Source organism: Panthera uncia, chromosome F2 (genome assembly GCF_023721935.1).
Source record: "Panthera uncia isolate 11264 chromosome F2, Puncia_PCG_1.0, whole genome shotgun sequence".
Lineage (NCBI taxonomy): Eukaryota > Metazoa > Chordata > Mammalia > Carnivora > Felidae > Panthera > Panthera uncia.
The window spans coordinates 33,111,188-33,138,196 of NC_064812.1; the positions used below are offsets into that span (position 1 = coordinate 33,111,188).

General features: G+C 34.2%; 1 protein-coding gene across 2 annotated transcripts in view; it reads left to right on the forward strand.

Annotated features, from left to right (window-relative positions):
• LRP12 (LDL receptor related protein 12) overlaps positions 1–27,009 on the forward strand; it is a 74,929-nt gene that overhangs the window by 37,163 nt on the left and 10,757 nt on the right. For both annotated transcript variants that reach the window (XM_049633014.1, XM_049633015.1), the window contains 2 exons: positions 16,689–16,824; positions 26,098–26,300. In XM_049633014.1, coding sequence (XP_049488971.1) covers positions 16,689–16,824; positions 26,098–26,300 — 339 coding nt within the window. The remainder of the gene's footprint in view (positions 1–16,688; positions 16,825–26,097; positions 26,301–27,009) is intronic.

Genomic DNA, 27,009 nt, shown 5'->3' on the forward strand with positions numbered 1-27,009 from the left:
ACATAAAGGTCCATTACTATTATAGTTTTCGTTCTTAACGTGATTTCCACAGCCTTGTTTTCTTTTTTGCTGTGTCAACTATAATTACTTAGGAGAGCAAAATCTTTTATTGTTGCATTTAGTGAAATAGAATTTCTTACCATTGTATTAATTATATTATTATTTCCTTTTAGTCTTGATAAGTTTTATGTGGTTAAAAAAGTTATACTTTGTGTATTTATCAATCTACTGATTGATTTCCTCATGTCATCTTGTCCTTTGGTTATTTTTTCCTCAGATGAAATAAAACTGACAGTTTTCCTCTTTGGTTTTATGTCTGATTTTATATTCGAAAACTTAGTAGACTTAGGAGCTCTAAGAGTTAGTTTGCAGAGCCAAATGCATTGACAAGTGTGGTTTTCTGAAAAATGGAAGTGAGTGCCTTAGTTTGTTTCACTGTTCTCTTGTCTTTGAGTTCTGTATGATTTTCTACACATCAAGCAAAAATAAACTTATTTAAAAAATAACTTCGATTTTGTCCCTTTTTCTATTTTCAATAGCTAATGAGAATTACGATTATTTTTCCAAAACATTGAGGACCATGTTAATCTGCCTGGGCTACCATAACAAAATACACAGACTGAATGGCCTATGTAACAGATATATTTATTTTTGCATAATTCCAGATGTTATAAGTTTAAGACCAAGAAGCTAGCAGGGTTAGTTTCTGGTGAGATCTCTCTTCCTAGCTTACAAATGGCCACCTTCTTGCTGTGTCCTCTCATGGCATTTCATCTGTGTTCAGAGAGGTCCCTAGTGTCTCTTCCTTTTCTTAGAAGGACCCTAAGTCCTATAGGATTACATCCCACCCTTATGGCCTCATTTAACTTCATTTTACCTCCTTAAAGGCTCTATTTCCAAATACAGACAAATTGTGCTTAAACAAATGAGTTTGACGGGGGACCCAATGCAGTCCATAACAAGGACTTCAAAGAATTTTTTTTTATGTAGGTTCTAGCTACTGATATTTATTGTATTTGAAATTAAAACTGAGAAATTATTTTAAAATGCATTAATTTACTTGCAAATAATAGTAATGAATCTATTGCATGTTTACATTAATAAAATAATTCTATAAAAAATGAATTTTCAAGACAAACATCAGTAAGAATTTATAATTTTGCAGTCTTTAAAGAATAGCTTAAGGGAATATAGCTGGATTTTTAGATCTGTAGAAAAAGATCTGTAGAAAAGACTGCCTTCAGTCTTGTAGTATGTTATTTTGTTTGACATATATGAAGACAGTCCAGTCTCACACTGATGTGTAATTGGTAAAAGGAGGAGTATTTTTAACAGCCTTGTCAGATAATTGTGACAATATTCTTCTTTGCTATTATACCAAAATTCAACAATTTGTAGTTCAAAGGTAGTTTCAAGTGGAATCTGAAACCATTGTAGTGAACTTTTTATTCTCTATTACAGAAAAACCCAGTTGTCCTTTCTTGCCCTTGGGATGGGATTTTCTTTTACCATGCATTATTTTGTAATATGCAGTAGTAATTTACAAAATAATTGTTTTCTGAGTTTTGCAGATTCATATGGAGTATGAGAGCTATGGAAATTTCGACAGATTTAGTATTAGGCTCAGAATTTTGCTTCATTTCATCAAGATTAGATTCTACTTCATAATTTTTATGTTTGCTTGAAATTAGACTACGAAGCCACCAAGCTTTGATGTTTGTTGGACATCAAAATTACCGTTAAATAGATTCCTGTTTGAAAAAAAAATCAGCTTAAAAATTCAGCACTTAGAATATGTAGTTTTGCATATATTAATTTTGTTTATTTTCTTTTTATCTTGTTTATTTTCTACTTCTGTATTTCAGACGTATATTTAGAAATGTGTATTCGTTTGCTGGGGCTGTCATAACTAAGTACCATAAACTAGGTGACTTGATAGGTTTATTTTCTCACAAATCTGGAGGCTAAAATCTGAGATCAGTGTGTTGATAGAGTTGGTTTCTTCTGAGGCCTCTCTCTTTGGCTTGCAGGTGTCCATCTTCTCCATGGATCTTCACATGGTCTTTCCTCTGTGTATCTGTGTGCTAATCTCTTCTTATAAAGGCACCAGTCATAGTGGGGCCTGGGTGGCTCAGTCAGTTGAGCATCCGACTTCGGCTCAGGTCATGGTCTCACACTCTGTGAGTTCGAGCCCCGCATCAGGCTCTGTGCTGACGGCTCAGACCCTGGAGCCTGTTTCCGATTCTGTGTCTCCCTTTCTCTCTGACCCTCCCCCGTTCATGCTCTGTCTCTCTCAGTCTCAAAAATAAATAAATGTTAAAAAAAAAATTTAAAAATAAATAAATAAATAAATAAATAAATAAAGGTACCAGTCATATTGGACCAGTCATGAGGGCCCACCCATATGACCTCATTTTAATTTAATTACCTCTTTAAAGATTCTGTCTCCAAACCCAGTCACATTCTGAGGTACCAGAGGTTAGGACTTTAACATAGGAGTCTGGGGAGGGTGACACAATTCAGCCGATAGCAAAATGTGTATTTTAATGAAATGTTTATGCATCAAATTTATACATCAATAAAATGCTTAATTTCAGAGGTCAGTGAAACCTTATTAATGGTTTATTGTTTTTCCTGAAGGTTGTTCTTATAAAATCTTTCTTCTATGTAAAAAGAATAATATGAAATCTATTCCAGTTATCCCATTAAAAAAATAAATGGATGCTGTCTCAAAAGGTGCCCTCAGATACAGATTCACTGTGGTTTTGCTTTGGCCAGTGTGCAGCTATAGAAGATGTAATACTTGGTATAGTATAAGCTCTCTGACTTCTGTGCATCTCTAGGTGAAATGAGAGCTCCTTCAGCACTGGTCTAAATGGAGAACTAGCCTTTGGAAGAATCTCTAAATGTAGGACTTGCTTCCTCTTGAGACCAGCAAGCAGCAGAGGCGGCTTCTGCTTCATCCCTGCTCTCATATTACCTCTGCTACTCTCTTTGATGGTGCTCCGTGCTCTTGTCCAGTCTAGTTCTGTGCTTTTTGGAAATTGTACTGACAGTTTTAGAAATAATTTTAATTTGCCTACAGTTAGTGTTTCCACATAGTTAATTGTCCAAATCAGAACACTTTCAAAGTGAGAAGTAACACTATTTTTATTATTCTAGTACTACAGACAAAACCCGGACTGTGCAGGATATAAGGTCACTCTGTGTGTGGGGCGCCTGGGTGGCTCAGTCTGTTAAGCATCCTACTCTTGATTTTGGCTCAGGTTATGATCTCATCGTTAGTGAGATCAAGCCCCATGTTGGGCTCTGGGCTGACAGTGTGGAGCCTGCTTGGGATTCTGTCTCCCTCTCTCTCTGCCCCCTCTTTCCCCTGCTTGCTCTCTCTTTCTCTCTCAAAATAAATAAACAGCTTTTTTAAAAGTCACCCTATGTGTAATGAATTAAGTTTCATTTAACATGTATTAAAGCTCCTGTGGACCTTGTGCCAAGAAGGGTGGGAATAAGAAATGAGTAAAACATTCTTATCTGAAGGAACTTATTTTAATGGAGGAAGTAGATATGTGCAAAATGCACCTGTAATGTTGTCTTAATGTAGTATCCTATAGTGAATAATAAGCATATTAATTGAGAAAATGAGTTTAGGAAAGACCTATTTACAATATGTAGTGAGTAGTAAATGACACTATTTTTCATATTTCATTATGAATAGCACTAAGTACTTAATTTTATTTTATTAATATGAATTTTGAGAATTCATATGAATTGTAGGAATGATTAATTTCTGATTGACAGTGTATTTTTGGTTCTTAGGCTTCGGGATAATTTGTTTCTATTTCCAATAATTCTATTCATTTTTGTCTTCCTCCTCCTCAAATCTTTGCCCAGAGAGAGAAGTCTTTGTCCTTTTGCTGGTTCTTATAAGTATTGGCATAAGAAAACATAAATTATCAAAAAGTATATATCAGATGATTTTAAAATGGGGAAGCATTACTGGATAAAATTTTATTTTCTATACATGTTTTATTTAGAACTTTTCATGGTCCAGAATTTTAAATCTGCTTTCATATATACAATAGAGGAAGGAGAAAGACAAATGGTATTTTTGTAAATCTAATAATATGTGAAAATCATGAAATTATATCATATGAACTGTCAAATAATTTAATTGTATATGTTGATAGAGTAGAAATACTATTTCAGTGTTCTTTTTAAAAAATGTGTAAATCAAATGTCTCCTGTTCTCCTTTAAATGTCTAAATCTTTAAAACAGCTAACTTAACTGCTCATTTGCATAGAATGAGACATTTCTTAGGTGAGATTGATTAATAACAAGATCTTTACGTAAGTTAAACCAGTCTATTTGACTTTTTAAATTTATCTACTTTAAACTTTATGATCTGTGATATTTATTTCAATCAGAATAATTCTACAAATAATTTGGTTATGCCCTCCCTATTCTTAATTACTTCCAAATCAAGGTTTTTACTTGTTTTCATAAATTTTACTTACTCATTATGCAAGGTTCATCAAACATTTAGAAAAATATGGAAAAAGAGCAAGAAGATTTAAAAAGTCACCCATTAACTCTGCTTATTAGTATAATTAATAATAGTATTTTATTTCATCTGTCCTTTTTCTGTACATATATTAAAAATAATTGTATATGCATTTGAATTATAACTAATTTTGTCTCTTGCCCTTTCTGTTGAACATTTTATAGAATACATTTTTTCATAACCATTATTTTAATACCTGTATAAAATTCCCTTCAGTGGCTATGTTGTAATGTTCTTAAACATATCGGTGGATTGTTTCCAATGGTTTTTTCCTAGTCTGGGTCATGGTGCAAGCCTTTTTTTTTTTCTAAGACTTTTTTTAGCATAGATTTCTAGAAGTGGGATTAGTGTATTAAAGGTCATAAATAATTTAATTTAGAAACTTTTTGACAGATTTCTTTCAAAAAGGACAATACCAGTTTACACAGCTGTCTGCAGTATATGAGAACACTTGTCTTGGGTGTGATCATGTTTTTCTCTTTAAACTTTTTTCTTATCGTATTTCTTTTAAAGTCCCAACCTTTTATTTTCCCCAGACTGTTCGGAAATGTAATTGTTTACTTCTCTTTTTGATTCATGGCTGAGAGTTGTGGCATGGCATAGAATGAGAGAATGAGATTGGCTTTCTTTTATAGTTAGGCAAAACTACCCTGAATTTTAAAGAAGATTTTCTGGTTGCTAATAGGAACAGATGTTGGATGTTGCTGCTTTCTCAAATAGAACGTTTTTACATATGAGGATTAACACATTATTCCCAAGTCACTAGTGATACAGCTTCTAAATGCCTACCTTATAACATCGGTAGTTGAGGTTAGCTTTGTCTTGAGTCTACTTTACATTTAACTTGGATTTTTTTTGTCTTGCATTTCTGGGAGCTGAGAAAGAGAATATCTACTTAGGAAATTTCTTTTTTAAGCCTTGTTCATATTAACTGAATTACCAGAGTATATAAAATAGACTTCAAATTTTTTTTTAACATTTTTAGAAAATTTTTATTTATTTTTTTAATTTATATCCAAGTTAGCATATAGTGCAACAGTGATTTCAGGAGTAGATTCCTTAATGCCCTTTACCCATTTAGCCCATCCCCCCTCCCACAACCCCTCCAGTAAGCCTCTGTTTGTTCTCTGTATTTAAGAGTCTGTTAATTTTTGTCCCCCTCCCTGTTTTTATATTATTTTGCTTCCCTTCCCTTATCCTTATGTTCATCTGTTTTGTATTTTTAAGTCCTCATATAAATGAACGACTTCAAATAGTTTTTAAGTATTGTCCTCCCTTTATTTCATCAGAATTTTTATTCTATTAAAGTCATTACCTTTGTGTTTGTATATTTGCATTTTATAATTTCTATTATGGTATTCAGAGGCCTAGCATACTGCTGATCCTATAACCCTTTTAAAACAAATAATTAGTTGTGGCCTTTTTAATTAGGATATATTATTTTCTAAATTGCAGTTATTTTGCCTACAAATTAATTAGTAATATTTTGCATTAGTGTTAGAGCACTGTTGTAAAGTGACTTTTGTTTTTAGCTACCATTTTGGGCTTAAATACTGTAATGCAGTATTTTGAAGTTTCCCTGGAAGAACATCCTGTCTGATAACACTTTTATTATCCTAGAATTTTCAGATCTTCTGAAAGGAAATAAAGCCTAAACTCTAATTATTTGATAGCAGTTTATAATTATTTTTTTAAGTATAGAGAAGTTGCATGAATAAAGCAGCAGGTGTAAGTGGTCTTTGTACCTTTCATTTGTGATTTTAATATTATTTTCAATTATTCAAGCAAATACTGGACTTCCTCCTAAACTTCCTAAAAAGAATTTCACCAGTTCTTTTGACCAGTATTGTATGGTGTGTCTTTTATCCATGTTTCAAATGGAGAAAAGAAATAAAGTTTATTATATTTTAGGTGATACTGAACCCATTAGGGTTTTTAGGATTTCAGAATATAAAAAAAATAGAACTTAATGTGAACCCAGGAAACCATCTTTCAAATGAATAAAGTGAGTCGAGAATACAAGACAGAGTTCATTTTTTAAAAAATAATGGACATGTTTTAAGATACTGTTAATTTTTAAAAGCATTGCCTGCCTTCAGAGAATTTATTCATGAAATGCTTTAGCTTCTGGAGTAGAGCATTCCTTGAAACTTTTAGAAAAGAAAGTAATGATAGTAATATAACTTTATGTATTGTACTTTTATATGTAGCATTACATAGTATATAATTAAATATTATTTATGATGTTTTATTATATAATAATATTTTATGTGAAGCCTGTTTCTGTATTATGTAATAATATTTCATGTATTATCATGTCTTTATTGAACAATTGCATATTTATAGCAGATTATTATATAGAATAATTTTATATTATATTATCATAAGAAACAGTGTTAAAACAGTAAGCGTGAGCACCAGGACCATAGATAGAACAGGTGGTAATGTGACAGAAGTGTGTGACACTTAGACGATGGAAGTGAAACTCAACCACTTGAGTGAGCGAGCCAGATCCTGTGAAGATGTAACACATTGCATTCAAAGGTTTGATGTTTTCTCTACTACTCTGTAACTTTGGGAATAATTCTTTTCCTACTTGGAGAATAACTCTTCAAAGTGAGATAGCATGTGACTTATTTGTGATTTTGCTGAGGCATGAATTTGAATTAGAGGCACTGTGCAGCGGTTGTGCAAGAGCCAGTCACTTGGTGGATGAGCAGAACGGACTTGGGATTCCAGTTGACTAATAGCTCCGTAAAAGGGGTGGTGCGATCTTAAACCGCAGTACTGGAAATACAGTATCCAGAACAAAGTAGGTGGTAGTTCTTCTTTCCTCCTCTCTTAAACACACTCCGGGTAGTATATTTATTGCTGGGTGTCACTCTTGACAAGACACTAAGACACTCCTGGAAAAAGATGTGAGTATATAAAAAGCCCTGTCAGAGCTGAGAGAGGTGGCTTAGAACATCACGAGCATCAAGGCCAATATGTGTTTGCTCGGGTGCTGATTTCTGCTCTGCTTCTTCTATTTTTCCAGCAAGAATCACAGTAAACTTCAAAATTAATGTTATTTCCCATTCAGGAAATAGAAGTAGCTTGCTTAGCATTTGACTCTTCTGTAGTACTTAAAATTGGGAAATGTAGGTACCATATCAGTAGTTTTTATGCCCATACAGGAGAAAATTGCCCTTTTATGCCCTTAAAAAAAGGTATAAAAGTTTGAGTCTTCTCCATTTACCTTATCTTACACTTTGCTAGCAAAATTCAGAATTATTCTTACTACTTAGAAATTTTAGGGTAAAGCTACTTGGATAGTTCTATTAAGGGTACTCTCCTTATCTTATTCATATTGTGCTATGACCATTTTGGAACTGGAAAAACTGTATGGTTTTTTTTTTCCTATTTTTTCTCCTTTTTCCATATTTTGTGCCTCTTGACTTTTTAAAAAAATATATATATGTGTATATATATATATATATATACATATATATATATATATATTTTTTTTTTTTTTTTTTTTTAAACTGCGATGTTCCCTTGATCATTGTTTGTTCTGGACAACCTGCCTTGTTTAGAGCTGAAGACCACATGAAATATTTTGGTCCTCAAAAAACATATTTAAACTAACATGAATAAATATATTGCTGCACTCATTGTTATGTATCTACATTAATGAAAAGGAATATTCATTTAATTATAAGGATTCTACTATAATATTCTACTCATAGTAGAAATATTCTACTATAATATTCTACTTGTAGTAGAAATGTGTGATTTCTGGTAATAGGTTTGAAAATAATGAGAGTCCTGAGTGTAAGTGATAGATTGATACAAACTTTTCTGCCTGTACTGATTCTTACCTTTCAAATGACAGTTAAATCCTTCCCATCTTAAGCTAGTAAATATTGCTGTTAGGGTGCTAGTAATTGTTTCCATAAAAAAAGAGAAGTTTAGTTTTCTGACTTTCTGAAAACATTGGAATGAAGCATGAAGTAATTCTAAGGGAATTCTACCCATGTCCAGTCTCTTTCTTCTTCCAGTTCTGTCCATCCTCAGTGTGTTGACTGTCCTGACATTTATGTTATGTGAGAGCTCAGCTCAGATACCAGGTATTCAAGGAATCTGCGTAACAAAAGGTCAAAGAAATCAAAACACTGGGATGGGCAACACACCCAGTCAAGTTGTAAGAAGAGAACTTTCAAACTAAAGTCATTTCTTCCTGACCATGGGCTCCTAACCATCGTCTTCTGGGGAGGTTGCAAGGGCTTAGCTGTGTCACATGGGACTGTCTGAAGAGGGACCCTCTTGTACTTCATTCATCTGCAGATTCTGACGCTCGCCTGGTACTTGCCTGATACTGGGCTCAGTGGCCCATAGACTTCCTACTCAACATGCTTGCTTCCCAAACTCTGACTGTCCAACATTAAGAATATTACCACCTTCCATTAGTCCCCCAGCCTTCCCTGCTTTTCCCCTTCTCTGTTCCTCTTTCCTTTGAAATGTCTCCTTCAGCCTTCATCACATCCTCTTACTGCTGTTTTATCCCATGCCCTAAACATCTTACCTATAATTAACCCCTACATGTATATTTTTCTTATTATAAAAGGTAGGTCCTAGAATAGAGTTTATAAAGTCTTAATTCCAAAGAGACTTAGAAGCAGATTAGTCCTGCCTGCAGTCACTACATAGATTTGTACTAAGTAGGAATCCGTCTTTAGGTGCTTTAAAACCTTTTCTGTCTGCTAGTACAGGACCAAAGTTCTTTTTTCCAAAATAGACTACTTTTATCTTTACTAAAATTCTGTTGAGGCAGCTCCCTCCACCTCCTTGATAATTATTTCAAGTATCATAGGAAGCTCTAGGGCAAGTGTGTGTCTTAGTGGTTAAGAGTGTGTCCCTCGAAGCCTGTTGCCTAGGTTCAAACCCCCGTTGTGACACTAGCTTTTTTGTGATCTTGGGAAAATTAATTTCTCTCTGCCCCCATTGTGTTCTTTTCTGTTAAATAGGGATAATAATACTAAGAGTTAAAGAATACTAGGAATTAAATACTAAGAATTAAAAGGAAGTACCCGACAGGCAGTAACATTATCATTAGTCATGTGATCCACAGGCCTGACCACACACTCCTCATTTTGATTGTATTTACAGGCCTTCAACTCATGAACCATAAACTTCTGACTTGCAGCAGGAATCTCATCTTCAGCCTTGTGCACCATAATTAACCTTTAAGTTTCAAACTGCTGCCCTTCTCCTAAATTAACTGGACCAGCAGGTATCTGGTTTGCATGCTAATCATCTATCTACATATCCTAATTTTCCATGTCCTGGTGCCTTGTACTGCTTTTGCACTGGCACACTCGTTTCCACGTACCCTGTGATTCCCTCGTCAGCTTTCCGGATCATTCTTTTCTCTCATCCCATGCGCCCATTTAGTAGTCACCATTTGCTTACCACTTTTCTTATTTTGGAGATGGCATTTTTTCTTAAGTACATCTGTTTCCATTGGAATTAAATTCTTCTCAGTAGTGTTTTCAACATTTGGAATTGCTTTTGTATTATCAGACATAATGGAGCTAATCTTTATAAAATACTGTACTCTGAAAATGAGACAGCCAAATGATAGTGACCACCATTGACTATAAATGCTGTCTTTTGCTTATAAACAGAGTGAACCTGCTCTTGTTAGATAATGAAACTTCTGTAAAGTGAAATTTTACAGGTTGGAGGATTTGCTTCTTAGCTGATTTCTATGCTTCACCAGTTTCTTTATTTGCATCACATCACTTCTTTTCATAGTAGCCTACCTTGGCTTGACTAGCGTCTACAGAACTGAGTCATTAAATTTTTCTAATTTGGAATGTGCTCTTTCATTACTCTGGCTCTGCCTACTTCTGCTCTGTGAAGGAAATGCTGTGTTAATAGTCAAGTAAGCCCTCCCTGTTTTATACTTATGTAATGCAGGTTTTTTGTATGTGTGGGTCTTTGCGTCTGTTTAGTAACACTATGTCCTCATGATACATTGTGTGAAATTACTTTAAAATGTATTATATCACTTAGGACTACGTATGTTGTTTTGTATGTTCTCCTGGCTGTTTTTATGTTTCTTGGATTATGAATAAGCATATCTCATTATTGCAACACTGCAGTTTCCATGAAACCATGAATTCTCCTCATGCTCTTTTGTGCCTTTCATATGTATTTTATCTACTTTGGTGGTCAGTGAGCACAGTTGATTTTTATTTGCTTTTCGGTTTTGTGATTTATTAAAACCAAAGGCACAAAGATTCCATGTCGCTTTTAGTCTCTACTTATCGTCCTAAAATGTCAACCTTTTTCAGTTTTGAAAAGAAACCCAGCTCTTCATCTGTAGAACAGGAAATTGTAGTTTTCATTTTCTTTTACAGGTAGTTCAGCTCTAATCATAAATTTCCTTGCCTGCTTCTTTTCTCCTCAGGCTTTAAAACCATGAAATCTCAAGTTGAAGGGCAGTTTATTTGACATTATTTTGAAATCATCCTATCCTCTCCTCTGCCATGTGTCCTGTAAAATAGAGGTTGTTTGAATACTTCCTGTTTAAAGATGATAGCTATAGTACATTAATCTAGCTTAAAAACCATAATTCTTTGCTTTTCTTTGAGATTATTGGAATAGTATCAGGTTAAACATGAAGAAATCTTGAGTATTTTCTCAGTTTTGTCATTTTCTAAACTATACAGTAAGATCTTTGGATTTTAAGCCTGAAAACTAATATCAAAATCTTATTGAGAACTCCCATCAGAGAATCTCTGCCTATTCATTCCCTAATTTTCCCTTTCTTATTTGATAAGCAGTCAGATAACCTCTTCACTACATAATCTTATGGAGAAGATGCTGTCCAAGTTGAAAGCTGCCATCCTTTGAATGAACATTTGGGACCTCTTTAACTTGGGAGTTTCTGTTTCCAAATTTATCAAAAGTAGAGAGAATGGATTATCATCATCCAAAATTCTTGAGTGCTTCTTTATATCTAAAAATACCGACCAGAGTAAATTAGATACACATGTTTTTTGTGGATGTTTATATTCTAAGAGAGTTGATACTGGTTATTAAGAGATCAATTAAGGAAGCAAAATGAACAGACTAAAACATAGTCATTTCTGCCATAATGCTACATATGTGTTCCTAGAAAATCTCACATTCTTTAAAATTAAACATTAAACTAACAGGGCATGTGACAGAAGTAGTGTTGATACAGATCACTTACAGCTATGTAGCTTTGCAAAGTATAGCCCTGATGAAATATCAATCCAAATGCTAACACAGTCAAATACCCCTGGCATTTATACCTAGAATCAGTCCAGACTTTGCAGTCATATCCTTTAGGCTTCCTACTTACTCCTTGAAGACATTTTCTTCTAATGGAGAACAACTTCATCAATAATAAGAATATAATTCAGAAATACCCTTCATTAAAATGTTTTGTTTCCGTAGCAGGAAAATGTCTTCATGTCCCCATTTGTACGAGCAACCTCCCAAGATAGATTAAAATAGAGGAAAGTCAAGCAGTTCTTTAAGCTTGTAAAGTAACCACTTGGCAATAAAGGAAAGCCATTCTATAGAGTGTTTATATTTTTTCTTAAACTGTGAAAAACTCCTGCTTCTGATTACTTCAGATCATTAACATGCTAGAAATAAAATCTGTCACAACTTTGCATTATACTCACGAGATTCTTCTATCTACTAGTTACGTATAAACTATTTCTCACTGAAGAATCGGTCAGATTGGGGCTAAAATAATTATGATAAGCAGTACAGAATGAATGGGTAGAATAAACATGGGTAAAAGAAGGTCAGGTTTGGTATATCCCAAATTGGGAATGTAGTCAAAATCTGGAAAGATGAGCTTCAGACTAGCAGAAATATGTAAGCAGTGTGGTTCAAAACAAAATTAATTTCCTAAAGCATTATTTTGTGGGTATGTATCCTAACCTCATCCTTACCCTGGCTTCTGCCCATGTTAGATAACCAGTTAATTGCGGCATAATTTCTCATTCTTTCTAGAGCATAATGGTGCCAGTACATACTAAATGAATAATCTGTGTCTCTTTCCCACATAGTCTGAACACAGCCTTAGTAGCCATCTCAATACAGCATTCCAAGGCATTACTACCAACCAGTCTGACTTGGTAGATCATGTGCTGTTATTTATTGACAATTCACTGCAATCCAAGCACTGTGCTAAGTCCTTTACCATAATAGTTATATTTAGCCTTTGTAGCATTCTAGATGGTAGTAGTGTTTAAATCCCCATTTATAAGTGAGAGGATGGAGGCTTAAGTATTATGAAATTGATTTGTAACAATAGGTCACCCCAAATCTTTTAATATAAGGATATAAAATTAACAACATTAATATAAATAAATTTAAGAAAAAATGATATTACAGTTGATGGTAGGTACTTGAGCTGAAGGGTTACGATGAATTAGAAATGGGAAATCATAAGAAGACCCTGAAATAATGAAAAAAATAGAGGACTCACAGGAAGTCAGTTGGAAGATTGGGGTGGATGTTGGGAGATAAAGCAGGCCTAAGAGGTGATAAAGGCATTCTCAGAGTTTGACTTGGAAATCTCTAGTTTTAGTCACTATTAGGCCTGACTTACTTCGTATGCTTGGAAATCCTTGAAGTCACCTGTAATACTAAAGTAAATTTCCTTTCTATTTGAATTAGATGAAGTGACTATTCCTTTAACCAGTTGATGCCTAAGAATAAAGATTAAGAATATAGGATAGAAAGAAAGATTTGTGAAATATACCATCCTGATCATGTTGAATTTGATGTTGGAATGTCCAGCGGGCATTTGACTAATGCAGAATCTCTGCATTAGAGATTTTAAACCCATGAACTGTAGATAATAGCTGAAATTGTACGATGGAATGGGACCCTTCCCTAGAGAGTGAGGAGAGCAGAAGGCTTGGAATGAACTATAAACACCAGCATTCCAGGAGCTGGCTGAAGAAGGAGGCCCTGGACTAGAGAACTAACAGAACAGTCAGAGGGAGGCGGAGAGCCAGAGAGGCTGTGTCAGCAAGTCAAGGTAGTAGTGTATCAAGAAGAAACAAACCACTATCATATACTCCAGAGAGATCAAGGAGGATGGGAATTGAGCATCCCTTCAGTACGGCACTGATGTCTGTGATGGTTTTGCCAGCTGGCAAGATTTTCATGGAATTCAAATTGGAATCAGATTTCAGTAGGTCAAAGAGAAATTAAAAAGTCAGAAAATACGGAAAAATGTATGAGTTCATCCTGATGAGCCATCAGAAGGGTAGTGGAAATAAATCATCATGATGGGATATGGGGGTGGGCATGAGTTAGCGCTGAAATAGACCTTAGAGATATTCAAATAGCAACTTCTTATTTTAACACATAAAGAAATCAAGACCCAAAGAAGTTAAGTAGTTTACAGCATGACAAAGCCAGTAAATGGCAGGTAGAACAGATAGCATCTAGGTCTCATGAATCCAAATCTACCCAGATATATATGTAAATTCCTAGCCCAAAAGGGACAGAAAACTTTTTTAGTGGTTTCTAATGTTAATCTTACTGTTTTAACATTTGAATTTACTCTTTCTTAGAGAAAGGTATGTGTTATGGCTGTTCTAGATTATATTTATCTATATGCCCAACGTACTGTACATGCAAAAAATGTGTTGATAAAAAACCACCAGCTGGATCTGAAACAAAATGCCAAACTCAGTCATGTTGCAAATGTGCAAAATTAAATCAAAATATGTATTCATAACCAATTAAGGGAGAAACATGATACTACAGTTTTGTTTTTAAAGTACTTATTGAATTAGAAATGTAAAATACTGAATCTCAAAATAACCGTTCTTATGGGTAGTGTGTCTTATCTTCGGGCAGTCGTATGAAAATGAAGTATTTTTGAGTATCCATATCAGAACATAACATACTTAGTTTTTGGTATAAGAGCACCACCTATGGGTGTCTCAGTTATTCAGGGGGGAGAAATTTAAAACCAAAACCTAATAAAATTCCAGCTTTTCACCAATAACTGGTCCATCCACTTATATAAAGGCTAACAATTGTCTACGTTGCCATAAATTCTCCCTACCTGGTTTTTGCTTTGGCATACTACTCCGAAATGCTTTGGCAAGAGATAACGAAGAAAGAAAAAGTTCTTATAAATGACTTTGGATGTCTTTTCTTTAATTATTGTGATAACTCATTAGAGCAAAGTTAAAAGCAAAACTCTGACTTCATGTTCAGTAAGCTCACATGCGGATGAATTTAATCATTTTCTAGAGTATCATTCATCAAAATTTTTAAAAAATTTATAAGGGAAATTTTACTCAATGAAATTTAACAAAAAATATTGGAAGCTTTGACTATGAATGGGCAATAAGATGTGTACTAGGCTCTTGATATATCCTTGTATTCTATGCTGTGAAGGTTTTTTTTTTTTTTAAGTGATTAAAAACAAGATCCTTTTGGTGCAGTGTTCCCTAATTCCAGGGTAGACCCATTTTAGGCATGAATATTTTTTTCTTCACTAAAGTACATTTTTAAAACCTAGATTTTTCTTCAGAGATTGGGTTATTCTATAGAAATAAGGATTGAGTCTTTAAGCAATATAGCTTGCTTTATTTTGATCATTATAGATAAATTTTTTTTAATTGCATAATATACTTCTTGGCATTCTAACTTAAGTTGAATGGATATAACCTCTGCTATCAAAAAAATGACCATTTTTACAAATTATAATTGTAATAGGGATTCTTGCCTATCTACAAATTGGGTTAACTAATTTTTAAAAACAGCAGAACTCAAAAACGCATGAAAGTTAAGGCCACCTATTACACCAGGCACTTTGCTTACAAAGATTCATTTATTCGCTCAACAACTCTTTTAGCTACGAATGACCACTAATTAGTATGAAAGGACAGTCCTCTCTTACCTTTTGGAAGATAGGCAGTACTATGCATATTCTGAGCTGTCGTGGTTTTTTAGTTCAGCACGTACTTTATTCTGAAAATTGCGTCCATTACTTCTAATAACTGTGTGTACCTCTGGCCGCTGCTCTCCTCACTTCTGATTTGCGACTTCTTATCTATCTGATTTTAAAAATCAGATAATCTAATATATTGAAATTACATCAAATAAGAGGTTTTAGGGTTTTAAATCTTACTGAAAGCTTAAACATTCATCATGTATTTTTTGTAGCCCAGTGGCTATTTTTTAAATTGAGGGAGAATAAATTGTCACATTATCTGCTGACTTCTGGATAGGTAAAATGTGCACTGTGTCACTGTGAGAGTTCAAGATAATGCAAGAACAAACCAGGAAAGTGTTGGTAGTAGTTTGACTTTATTCTGTATTTCTTCACGATACTCAGATCTGATCACATACTGATATTTTAATCACTATTTCAAGCCTTTATTTTTCACATAATTTAGGAATCATTTATCACCCTGTAATAAAATTTAGAAATATTCATAGAATAAATTGAAGACTTCCTTTGCAGTAATTTTGAAGTATAGTCTTTTGCTGTCTTTATCCAGTCATCCACTAACTTCTTAATGACCCAGGATCTTACTGTTGTGTTTATATGTGCTTCCCCTTAATTATTTTGTCCAGAAGACTATTTATATACATACATATGTATATAATAGTTTTTTAATTTAAAGTATCCAGAAAATAAAATGGTACTTTTAAGGATCTAAACACAGTAGTTCGGCAAACATTGAACTTTAATAGGTAGTTTATAAGAAAGAAAATGCATTTAAAAGGTGAGTTTTGAAAAAAGATAGATGGATCACTTGATCAGAATCCATGGCTAAAGCTCGTAATCCTGACTCTTAAACTGTTATTTAGAGATCTAATTTGAAAACTTCCATGCCTCCCCAAAATGTGTACTTAATTAGCATAAGATCCTTTGACTAAGGGGAAGAAAATATCTTATTAGAATAATAAAAACTCTTTAAGGTTGATAATACCATATTTTATTGTATATAATTTGATCTCTAAAGTGTTGTGGGTTTTTTTGTTTTTTAAATAAAGACTGATTTACTTAGTGCTCTGTTTTAAAGTATAATAATTAGCTAAGATTGCTTTGGCTTCTTACAGCTTGTGGAGAGACTCCAGAACAAATTCGAGCACCAAGTGGTATAATCACAAGCCCAGGCTGGCCTTCTGAATATCCTGCCAAGATCAACTGCAGCTGGTTCATAAGGGCAAACCCAGGGGAAATCATTACTATAAGGTAATGCCGATACCTTTCTGTATTATGTATAATCTTTTATTATGTATATATATTTATATATATATATATATATAATATAAACATATATATGTTTAATATGTAATATTTTATTATAAATATAAATATTACTGTATGTTCTATATAATATAAACATATATATGTTTAATATATAATATTTTATTATAAATATAATATTTTATAGAATATAAATTCAGGTTCCAAGTATCATCCCTCAGCATGCAGTTATATTAAAAGACAATTTTCTAAAAATGTAATAAACTGTAGTTACCAGTACCATATTAAGAGTAGGACTAATGGCCCATTCTTCCTGTACTGTATGGGTATATGTTTTGAATGTTTTCTGATGGTGGTAGTGGATTTCCACTGAGCCATCCATATTCTTGTAGGTCATTTTGTAACAAAAGGTACACATTTGAGAAGTAGCTTATTAGGGTCAAGAGTGTAACCTTTAGCTATGGGACAAATAAACAAAACTCACTAATCCACTTGGACACCTAGCCCATAACCTTAGTCTCATTAGTAGAATCCTCTATCTTAATAAGCTAAAACATGACTGTAGTGTTTATCTGTATACATGTACATATATAAAACTTGAAACAGGCTGATAATGGATAAACGTTGTATCTAGGAAAATCTCCTTTTTTGTAACGTTGAAACAAAAGAACTTCTGTTAAGAATATAAAATGAAAGATACTCCTAGAAGAAACATAAGTTTAAGTTTCTAAGAATAAATATAAATAAGGAAGATTAAGATTCACTTTAATAACATTTAAAATTGCAGAGAAAAACCTTGAGGATAAGATACTAAGGAGAAAATATTCAGTGGAACTAGATAATGCTTGCTTAAGGAAGTTATATCAAGGCTATTAAAAAAAAAAATGCCTGAAGAGGAGAAAAAGAAAAAAAATAGTGTGCTTAAAGAACTGTGGTTGGAAATGAAACACAAATAAGAAAGTCACGCCCACCACGGAGGCAGTGTCTGCAACAGCACAAAGGCCAGCATCCGCGTCTTCAACATTGTTTCATTAGGAACATTTTTATAGGCAAGAGTATGGAATTTTAGATTCAGAAGAGACCTTGCACATCAGACTCAAATCCCTTCTTTACATTTTTTACAAATAAGATTGTAAATTTAGCCTACTTTTGTGGGGGTTTTTGAAGTATAACTAACATACAATGGTATATTCGTTTCAGGTGTACAACATCCTGATTCAACAGTTCTCTACATTATTCAGTGCTGACCATGATAAAGTAGTCACCATCTGTCACCGTACAATGTTATTATAATATATTGACTATGTTCCCCACACTCTATTTTTCATCTCGGCGACTGACTTATTTTATAATGGGAAGTTTGTACCTCTTCATCCCCTTTATGTTTCATCCAGCTTCCTTTTCTATATCCACTAACTAATGAGACACCCACTGTCTCTTGAGAAACACAACTGTGTCCTATCCCCCTTTGTCTGTGGAAGCCGTAAAACAGGGGCCATCTGGTTTGCTTTCCATCTGGTCCCTTCTGCCCCAGGCCAACATCTTCTGGAACACCAGAGCTGAGCTTCTCTGGAAACCGTTCTGCTCTGTGAGAAGGGTGAATGTCTTGCTGGATGGATTGGTAAGATGTGCTACTAAGGTTATCCTTCTGCAACACTGCCCGAGCTGGAACCCAGACGATACACCTATTTTCTATTACTTATAATGTGTTTACAAAGTAGCATTTTTACCATAGGAATTCCAAGTATAAGATTTCTTTCCACATAAAACTAGAGTTTTGGGAAATTTTTATCTTTTAACCTAAAAGTCCAACCCCAAAATTAAATTTGCCACCTACCAGCTCAGTTCCATAAAACTTGGCAATTCTTGCCAGCACAGAGGAGGCTGCATGGAACACTGCCACTTGGTTCTTTTTTTATTATTATTATTTGAGAGACACAGAGAGAGCTTGAGCAAGCAATGGAGAGGAGCAGAGGAAGAGAGAGAGAGAATCTCAAGCTGACTCCACGCTTAGTGTGGAACTCAACACAGGGCTCAATTTCATGACCCTGGGACCATGGCCCAGGCCAAAACCAAGATTCAGATGCTCAACTGACTGAGCCACCCAGGAGCCCCTGCCATTTGGTTCTGATCGTGTGTTGGACCCTTTAGATTTTACAAAGATACACCAAAACCAAGCACAATGCTGAAATGCAGAACAAAATTAGAGATGGACCATACATCTAAAGGAAAATTTCCCAAATTCCAGACAAAGCTAGTGAATTTGGATTTACCCAGCCTAATGAGATCGGAAAGTGATTTTAGTAATTGTCCTAGTTCTTACTGAAATCATTGTCATGGTAACACCAAACTTGAGAAGGGTCACATACATACAAAGACAACCAAGTTTCACTTGTGAATATTGGTGTAATCCTAAATTGTTCAAAAGAAATTTATACCATAATCAAATGCGGCTCATTTAGACATACAAGTCAGTCACTATTAGAAAATTTTAAATTAATTTACCATATTAACAAGTCAAAGAAAAAGTATATGATTATCTAGAATAGACAGATGTTTTAAAGCATTTGATAAAAAGAAAACATTCATTCCTGAGTTTAAAATAAACTAAAATTAAAATCTAGATAAAGGAGGGAAACTAAAATTATAGACTATAAGCAATATTTAGAGCTGTCTTTGTAAAAACTGGTTAGGGGCGCCTGGGTGACTCAGTTGGTTAAGCGTCTGACTTCAGCTCAGGTCGTGATTGCACAGTTTGTGAGTTCAAGCCCCACATCAGGCTCTGTGCTAGCAGTTCAGACCTTCGAGCAGGCTTCAGATTCTTTGTCTCCCTCTCTCTCTGTCCTCCCCCATTCACGTTCTGATTCTCTATCAAAAATAAACAGACTTCAAAAAAAATTTTTTTAAACTGGTTAAAGATGGTAACGTAAAGGCATTTTTACCTTACTCCTCTCCCTTGAAACCTACCAAAATCAACAAAGGCCATCTTATCAAGAAAAGATAGAGGATTAGATTCTAATTGCTTGCTTGAAGCCAGGGACTGGAGTCAGGCTATTGTGCTCAAGAAAGAAGGCTGAAAAGAACTTCTACTAACCACTGCCTGAGTTTGTATGGGGCTGAGAACTTAAAGAAGTGGGAAGACATACCCTAACAAATAGGAATTTAACCAGGCCACCTAATGACTCCGTGACAGGACCTATAATGCTGTGAACCACCATGTTAAGACTGTTCTGGAATGCAGACCCAGTTGGAAGTAACTATAAAACACAGGCTGTGGAAGAATATAGAGAGAGAATGGATTAAAAGGAGAGAGAGTAAGCCAGAAAAGCGTCTAAAGAATAAGCCTTATTTCCAAAATGTATGGAAAATGTTAATACTGACAGAAACAGCCACAAAATGCAAACACAAATTTACTCCAGACGTGATAAACTTACTATATCAGGGTGGTTTTTTTTTTGTTTATTTTATTTTAATTCCAACATAGTTAACATACGATGTTACATTAGTTTCACCCAGTGCTCATCACAACAAGTGCATCAGGGTTTTTTTTTTCCTTACATTTTTTATGCTGTGAACACTTTGGTAGTTAATGAAATCTATAGATCCTTTCCCAGAATGTTTTAAACTCATAAATCATAATACACACCATTACAAAGGGAACCAATTATATTGAACAAAGCTATCTGATATTTTTTACAAATATGTAATATAGTAATACATGCTTATTTATTAACATATTAGTAAGTGATGGTTCTAACAACTACTGTAATTCCAAGGTGATTTTGAGTGTAAATAGTGATTCTAGGTATCTATTAAAACTGAAATGTAATGTGTAAATATCTGTGATTTCTGTTGGTAACAGAGTGACAGGTACTATAAATACTATAATGGTTTGTTTATATTCATAAGTGAAATTTCAAATTTCAGTTAGAGATTAGTGAAAATAAGGTTGCAAATTTTTCCACCAAATTTGACATTTTGAGAGGAGAATAGAAACACTGAATACTCTTACTTGGACTTTATTAGAACAAAAGTATGTTTTAGTATTTGAATTACAACATCAAAAGATAACTCCTGAAACGATAGAAAGCAGTCTTGAGTAAAAGTAAAAGAAACTTAAAAAAAAAAAAAAACCCAAAACCTACGAATACAAAAGAAGGAGGAAAATTAGAACTCTAATAGAAAGGCCATTCAGGAAAAAGCTCATTTAACCTTTAAAAGATAGACCATCTGATCGGGTTTATTGGTTTGTTGATTGGTATAATCCCCCTATAAAGGGCTTCTAAGAACATACTAAAACAAAACTAACACAGAAAGTTTAAAAAGGGGGGTGGGGATAAAAAAAGATAAACTTCAGAAATACTGAGAAAGAAAGCTAGTGTAGGAAGATTAACATTAGATATAATTGAGCTTAAAACACAAAATATTAGTAACAAATGGAATAAGCCACTAGGAAGATATAATCTTGGTAAACTTTGTATACCTCCTAACACAGTCTAAAATACAGTCAAAGTAGCAAAATATGGGGAATTATCAAGCAAGTTTGACTAAGCCAGTTAGTGGAAGTTTATAAACATACCTTTAATTAGAATTTAATAGATTAAACAAAAAAAATTAGTAAAGATAGAAGATTTGATAAACAAAATTAACAAGCTTAATCCAGTAGGAACATGTATTATATATGTGTATAGTGATTCTACTTATTTCAATGAATAGAGAATATATATATTCTTTTCAAAGACATATGGAACATTTATAAGAAATTGATAATGTATTAAACCACAAAGGAACTCTGAATTCCATTTTTTAAGACTTTACATCATTCAGAATGTGTTCTCTGACCACAATGCAATTAAATTAGAAACCACAATAAAAAGCCCATATGTTTGGAAACATATTCCTAAATAACTCCTGCATTAATGCTGGAAATCACAGTGGTACTGTACTCATAAAATATTTTGAAAATAACCATAATAAAAGTATTATATATTAAAACTGTTGGAACACATTGGTAGAGTACCTAGTGAAAAATTTACAGCCTTTAATGCATTGAAATAAGTAGGATATGAAATAAATGAGCTCCCCATTTACTCAGGAGTTTAGAAGGAAAATTCCAGGTGAAATCTTAAGTAGAAAAAATAATACGATCAGAAAAAAATAGAATGAATTAACAATAAGATTCAATAAAACAAAAAACAGGCTCTCTGAAAACTTGGGGAAAATAGACAAATCTGAAAGCAAGACTGAAGAAGAAAAGGAAAAGGTACTAATAAAAGTGAGCAAAAGTGTCTATAACTACAAATACAATAATAGAGATTTAAAAAAAAATTTTTTTTTAACGTTTATTTATTTTTGAGACAGAGAGAGACAGAGCATGAATGGGGGAGGGTCAGAGAGAGAGGGAGACACAGAATCCGAAACAGGCTCCAGGCTCTGAGCAGTCAGCACAGAGCCCGACGCGGGGCTCGAACTCACGGACCACGAGATCATGACCTGAGCTGAAGTCGGACGCTTAACCGACCGAGCCACCCAGGCGCCCCCTTTTTTTTTTTTTTTTTTTTTTTTAATTTCTTGAGATTTTAAAAGTCATACGGGAATATTACAAGTAGTTTGTGGTAACATTATTATACAGTTAGATGAATCGGACCATTTTCTGGAAAATGTATATTACCAAAATTGGTTCAACAAGAATTAGAAAGCTAATTAAATCAATATTCGCTAAAGAAATCGGATCAATGTTCAGAATAAGATTCTAAACCTGAGTAATTTTACAGGCAGGTGTTACTAAATGAATAGATAAGGAAATCCTTAATCTGATGAAAGGTTATCTGTTAAAAAAATTTTAAATCAAACTTAATATTGAAGTTAATTTTAGTGCCAAGGGCCAGAATGATGACGCATGTTTTCACTGCTTGTACCAGAACCCTCAGAAAATGCAACAAGATGATAAATAGAATTAGTAATACAAAAAATGGGAAGGAAGAGATGAGTCTCTCCTTTTTTTTCCAGTACTGTGCTATCTCCACAGAAAATCTAAGCAAATATAAAGACCACAAACATGAAATTTGTTTAATGTAATAAAGTACGATTTACAGCTTTGTACCAATAAATTTTACTGTCAAGATAAAATGGTAATTTCTACAAAAATTTAAATGATCAAAGTGACTCAATACCAGTTTAGAAAAAGCTGATTAAACCAAAAAACGAAGAAATTAAAATTTTCAACTCTAGATCTATACTTGAAATAGATGGCCCAGGTATGTGAACAGTCTTCGTTATATAAACTACTGTGAAGCATTAAAAAAAAGAAAACCGAAAAACTAATTTTGCTTTTAAATGGATCTTTTAAATTCTAAATGAAATATTAGCAAAATTAATCCAATAGCGTATGCATGAATAGATATTTCTTTTGTTCTGGACAAGGATCCAGCTTTCCTCAATCTTAAACATTTTAATGGATAAAAACATACTAACGGATTCCTTAGCTTGAATCTGACTAGCCCTCCCATAAACAGTTATCGACTTTGGATAAAAGTTTTTTAAAAACTACTCAAAGGCACTGGAGAGTAATCAGAAGCTGGAGGAAACTGGAGGGGATTAAACTCTTAAAAGAAGGGATCCACACTGGTGAGATATGTTTGCTTCCTGTCTGTTCCCTAATCCGTGCAGAATGTAGTAACTACAACTCAAGCAGACTGCCACAGTCTTGTCAGCTTGTGGTTGTATCACAGGGTGGAGTTGAGGCTGTCAGAGTGGCTGGAAATTGAAAAGGCAAATCCAAAAAGGAGAGAGCTCCAATGTAGGAAGTCTTACATCTACATATAAATTCTTCTCAAATTCCTTGCTGTTTTCTGAACTGTGCATGCTTAAGAGACTCCCAGGAGCCTTGTAGAAAGCTACGCAAGGATTTCAGTGCCTGTGTGGTGTAGCTGAGACAGAGTTTGGAGTCTGAAACTTGCTGAGTTGGACGAGCTTGTTAAATACCTTGGGATTTCATTGAAACCACAGAAATGTCATAGGTAAAGACAATGTCCTAAAATAAAGAGTTCACCTAAGACTAAATAAGGGCAAAGCTGAGCCAAGCCTCCCTCCACAAGTGCAGGATGACCAGACCAGGATGTTCCATGCATGATAGAAGAAAATAAGTGTAAGAATCTTGACCTGCCTCTGAGAACACACAAAAATTAATTCAAGATAAATCCTAGATGTGAATGTAAAAACTAAAACTCATATAAAACATTAGGAGAAAACATTGTTGAATATCTTGGGGTAGGCAAAGATATTTTAGAGAGGACACTAAAAACACTGAACATAAAAGGAAAAATAGGCTTCATCAAAACTAAAAATCTCTGCTCAGGGAGCTTGGGTAGCTCAGTTGGTTGAGAGTCCAACTCTTGATTTTGGCTCAGGTCATGATCCCAGAATCATGGGATTGAGCCCCCTGTGGGGCTCCGCACTGAGCATGGAGCCTTGCTTAACAGTGTCTCTCTCTTTCTCTCTCCCCTCTTTCTCTCCCTCTGCCCCTCTCCCTGCTCATGCTCGCTCTCTCTCTCTCTCTCTCTCTCTCTCGCTCAAACTCAAAACAACTTTAAAAATTTAAAAAAAAAAACACCCTCTGATCATTAAAAGATACAATGAAAAGGCAATTTATATAGACTAGAAGAAAATTATCAATACACATATCTAACAAAGAACTTGAATCCAGAATATAAAATTAATTTTTATAACTCAAGAAGACAACCCAATTTTTTTAAATGGGCAAAAGACTTGAACAGACACTTCACAGAAGATGTAAGAACGGCCAATAAGCACATGAAAAGATGTTCAACATCATTAGTCTTCAGAGAAGTGCACATAAAACCACAATGAGAGATGTCAGTTCATGCCAACTAATGACTGAAGTTAACAGGAGTTACCTCACCAGCTATTTATTGAGAGAATGCACGTGTGGATATCAGTACATACGTCTTGTGTTACAGACATGCCCCCAAATAGGGACGTGTTTGTTCAACGTAAAGAATTTTTAAATGAATAAGAAAAACTTCTGATGGGTAAAGGATGATATAGCAAGGCGATTCATAGGAAAAGAAATAGTAAACTGGAAAAAGTGTTTCCATCTCGGTAAATAAGGAAATGTAAAATGGAACAATGATAAATATTTTATCATTAATATAAGGTACTTTCACATACATTCAGTGGGAGTGAGTTGGTATAAATATTTCTGTCAGTGTCTATCAAATTTAAAGTGGAATTTTGTGTTTTGACCTAGCAATTCTACCTCTAGAAAAATTTGCCCTAGAGAAATATTTGCTCGTGTAGAGATACATGTATAAGGGTTCTTTAAAGCATTGTTCATAATAATGAGAAATTAGAAACAATCAAATTATCTGTCAGCCTTTGTTGTAGTTACTCAGAATACTTAAAGAGGAAATATCCTCATGTAATAATCCTTGGATAATTAACTTCTTTATCACTTGGATTAAGGCAGAGGCAAGGAGGTAAAGTCAGATACTCCCTTTTTGGTGGAGACATGTTATTGGAAAATAATATTTTAGTTTCTCTTTTTTCATAGCAGTAGCTAATTTTGTGTGTACTTTTTGATACCTTTTAATGCATGCCCATATTTTGTGAACTACAAGACAATGTTTGACTATAATGTAACTTATGTTAAAAAAAAAAAAAGAAGTCTTTCCAAACTTAGGGGTTTTTCACTGATAAAGATTTTTTGTTTGTTCACTTTTAACTTTTTTACTTTGCTCAGATTTATGTTATTTGATCTCCTGAAAGTGTAAGCTATAAGCTTCTCACTAAGCAAGCAGACGAACCAGTCTAATCTAAGAGGAGGCTGACTTTCTCTTTTTCACTTTAGCTTATCAGATTAGGTGTGGTGTTTCTGGTTCAAATACAGAATAATTTAGGATATTCTGAATTAGAAGTGGTCCTTCCTAAACACACACAAAGAAGAAAAAGGAACAAGGTGCCAACTATTACCTACGTTTTTTTAGCATTATTTTGGAATCTGGTATTTTTTATGAAGAAGTATTGTTCAGGAATCTGAGAAAGAGATACAAACATTAGGAACATAGAAACAGTATTATTATTTGCTGATGATATGGCTGTATGCCTGGAAAACCCAGGAGAATCAATGAATATTGAACGAAGGCTTATAATAAAGTCCTCAGTTATTAAGTATTATTAAGTGAAATTTTTCCCCCAAATTACCCTTGTTAATAGCCTTTTCTGACTTTTTACTTGTAGCTTTCAGGATTTTGATATTCAAGGGTCCAGAAGATGCAGTTTGGACTGGTTGACAATAGAAACATACAAGAATATCGAAAGTTACAGAGCCTGTGGTTCGACAGTTCCACCACCATATATTTCTTCACAAGACCACGTCTGGATCAGGTTCCATTCCGATGACAGTATTTCTAGAAAGGGTTTCAGACTGGCATATTTTTCAGGTGTGTTTTTAAAAAAAAAAAAAAAGAAAGATAATGAACAGAATTCTGTAGTGTTAAGTATGAAGTCACTTTGGGGCTAGTCTTCTAAACAATATCTAATTGTGACTAGACCTTAAGAAGCTTGAGATTGAAGGGGCGCCTGGGTACCTCAGTCGGTTAAGCATCCGACTTCGGCTCAAGTCATGATCTTGCGGTTTATGAGTTCGGGCCCCATGTCGGGCTCTATACTGACAGCTCAGGCCTGGAGCCTCCTTCAGATTCTGTGTCTCCCTCTCTCTCTGCCCCTCCCCTGCTCACACTCTGTATCTGTCTCTCTGTCTCTCTCTCAAAAATAAACATTTAAAAAAAAAAAGGGGGTTGAGATTGAAGAAGGTTCAGGTGCCCTAAAGCACAGCACGGCCTCATACAGGTGTTTTGTATATTCTAATGAACTGATTAATTTTATAAACTAAGGTCAATTTTGTTTTCAAATTTTAAATACATCAATTACTTTAATTAATTACTTTAATTAAATACTTAATTTTAAAATTAAGTCTTTTTGGGGTGTCTGGGTGGCTCAGTTGGTTAAGCATCCGACTTCAGCTCAGGTCATAATCTCACAGTTCATTAGTCAGAGCCCCGCATTGAATTCTGTGCTGTCAGCACAGAGCCTGGAGCCTGCGTCAGATTCTGTGTCTCCCTCTCTCTCTGCCCCTCTCCAGTGCTCGCT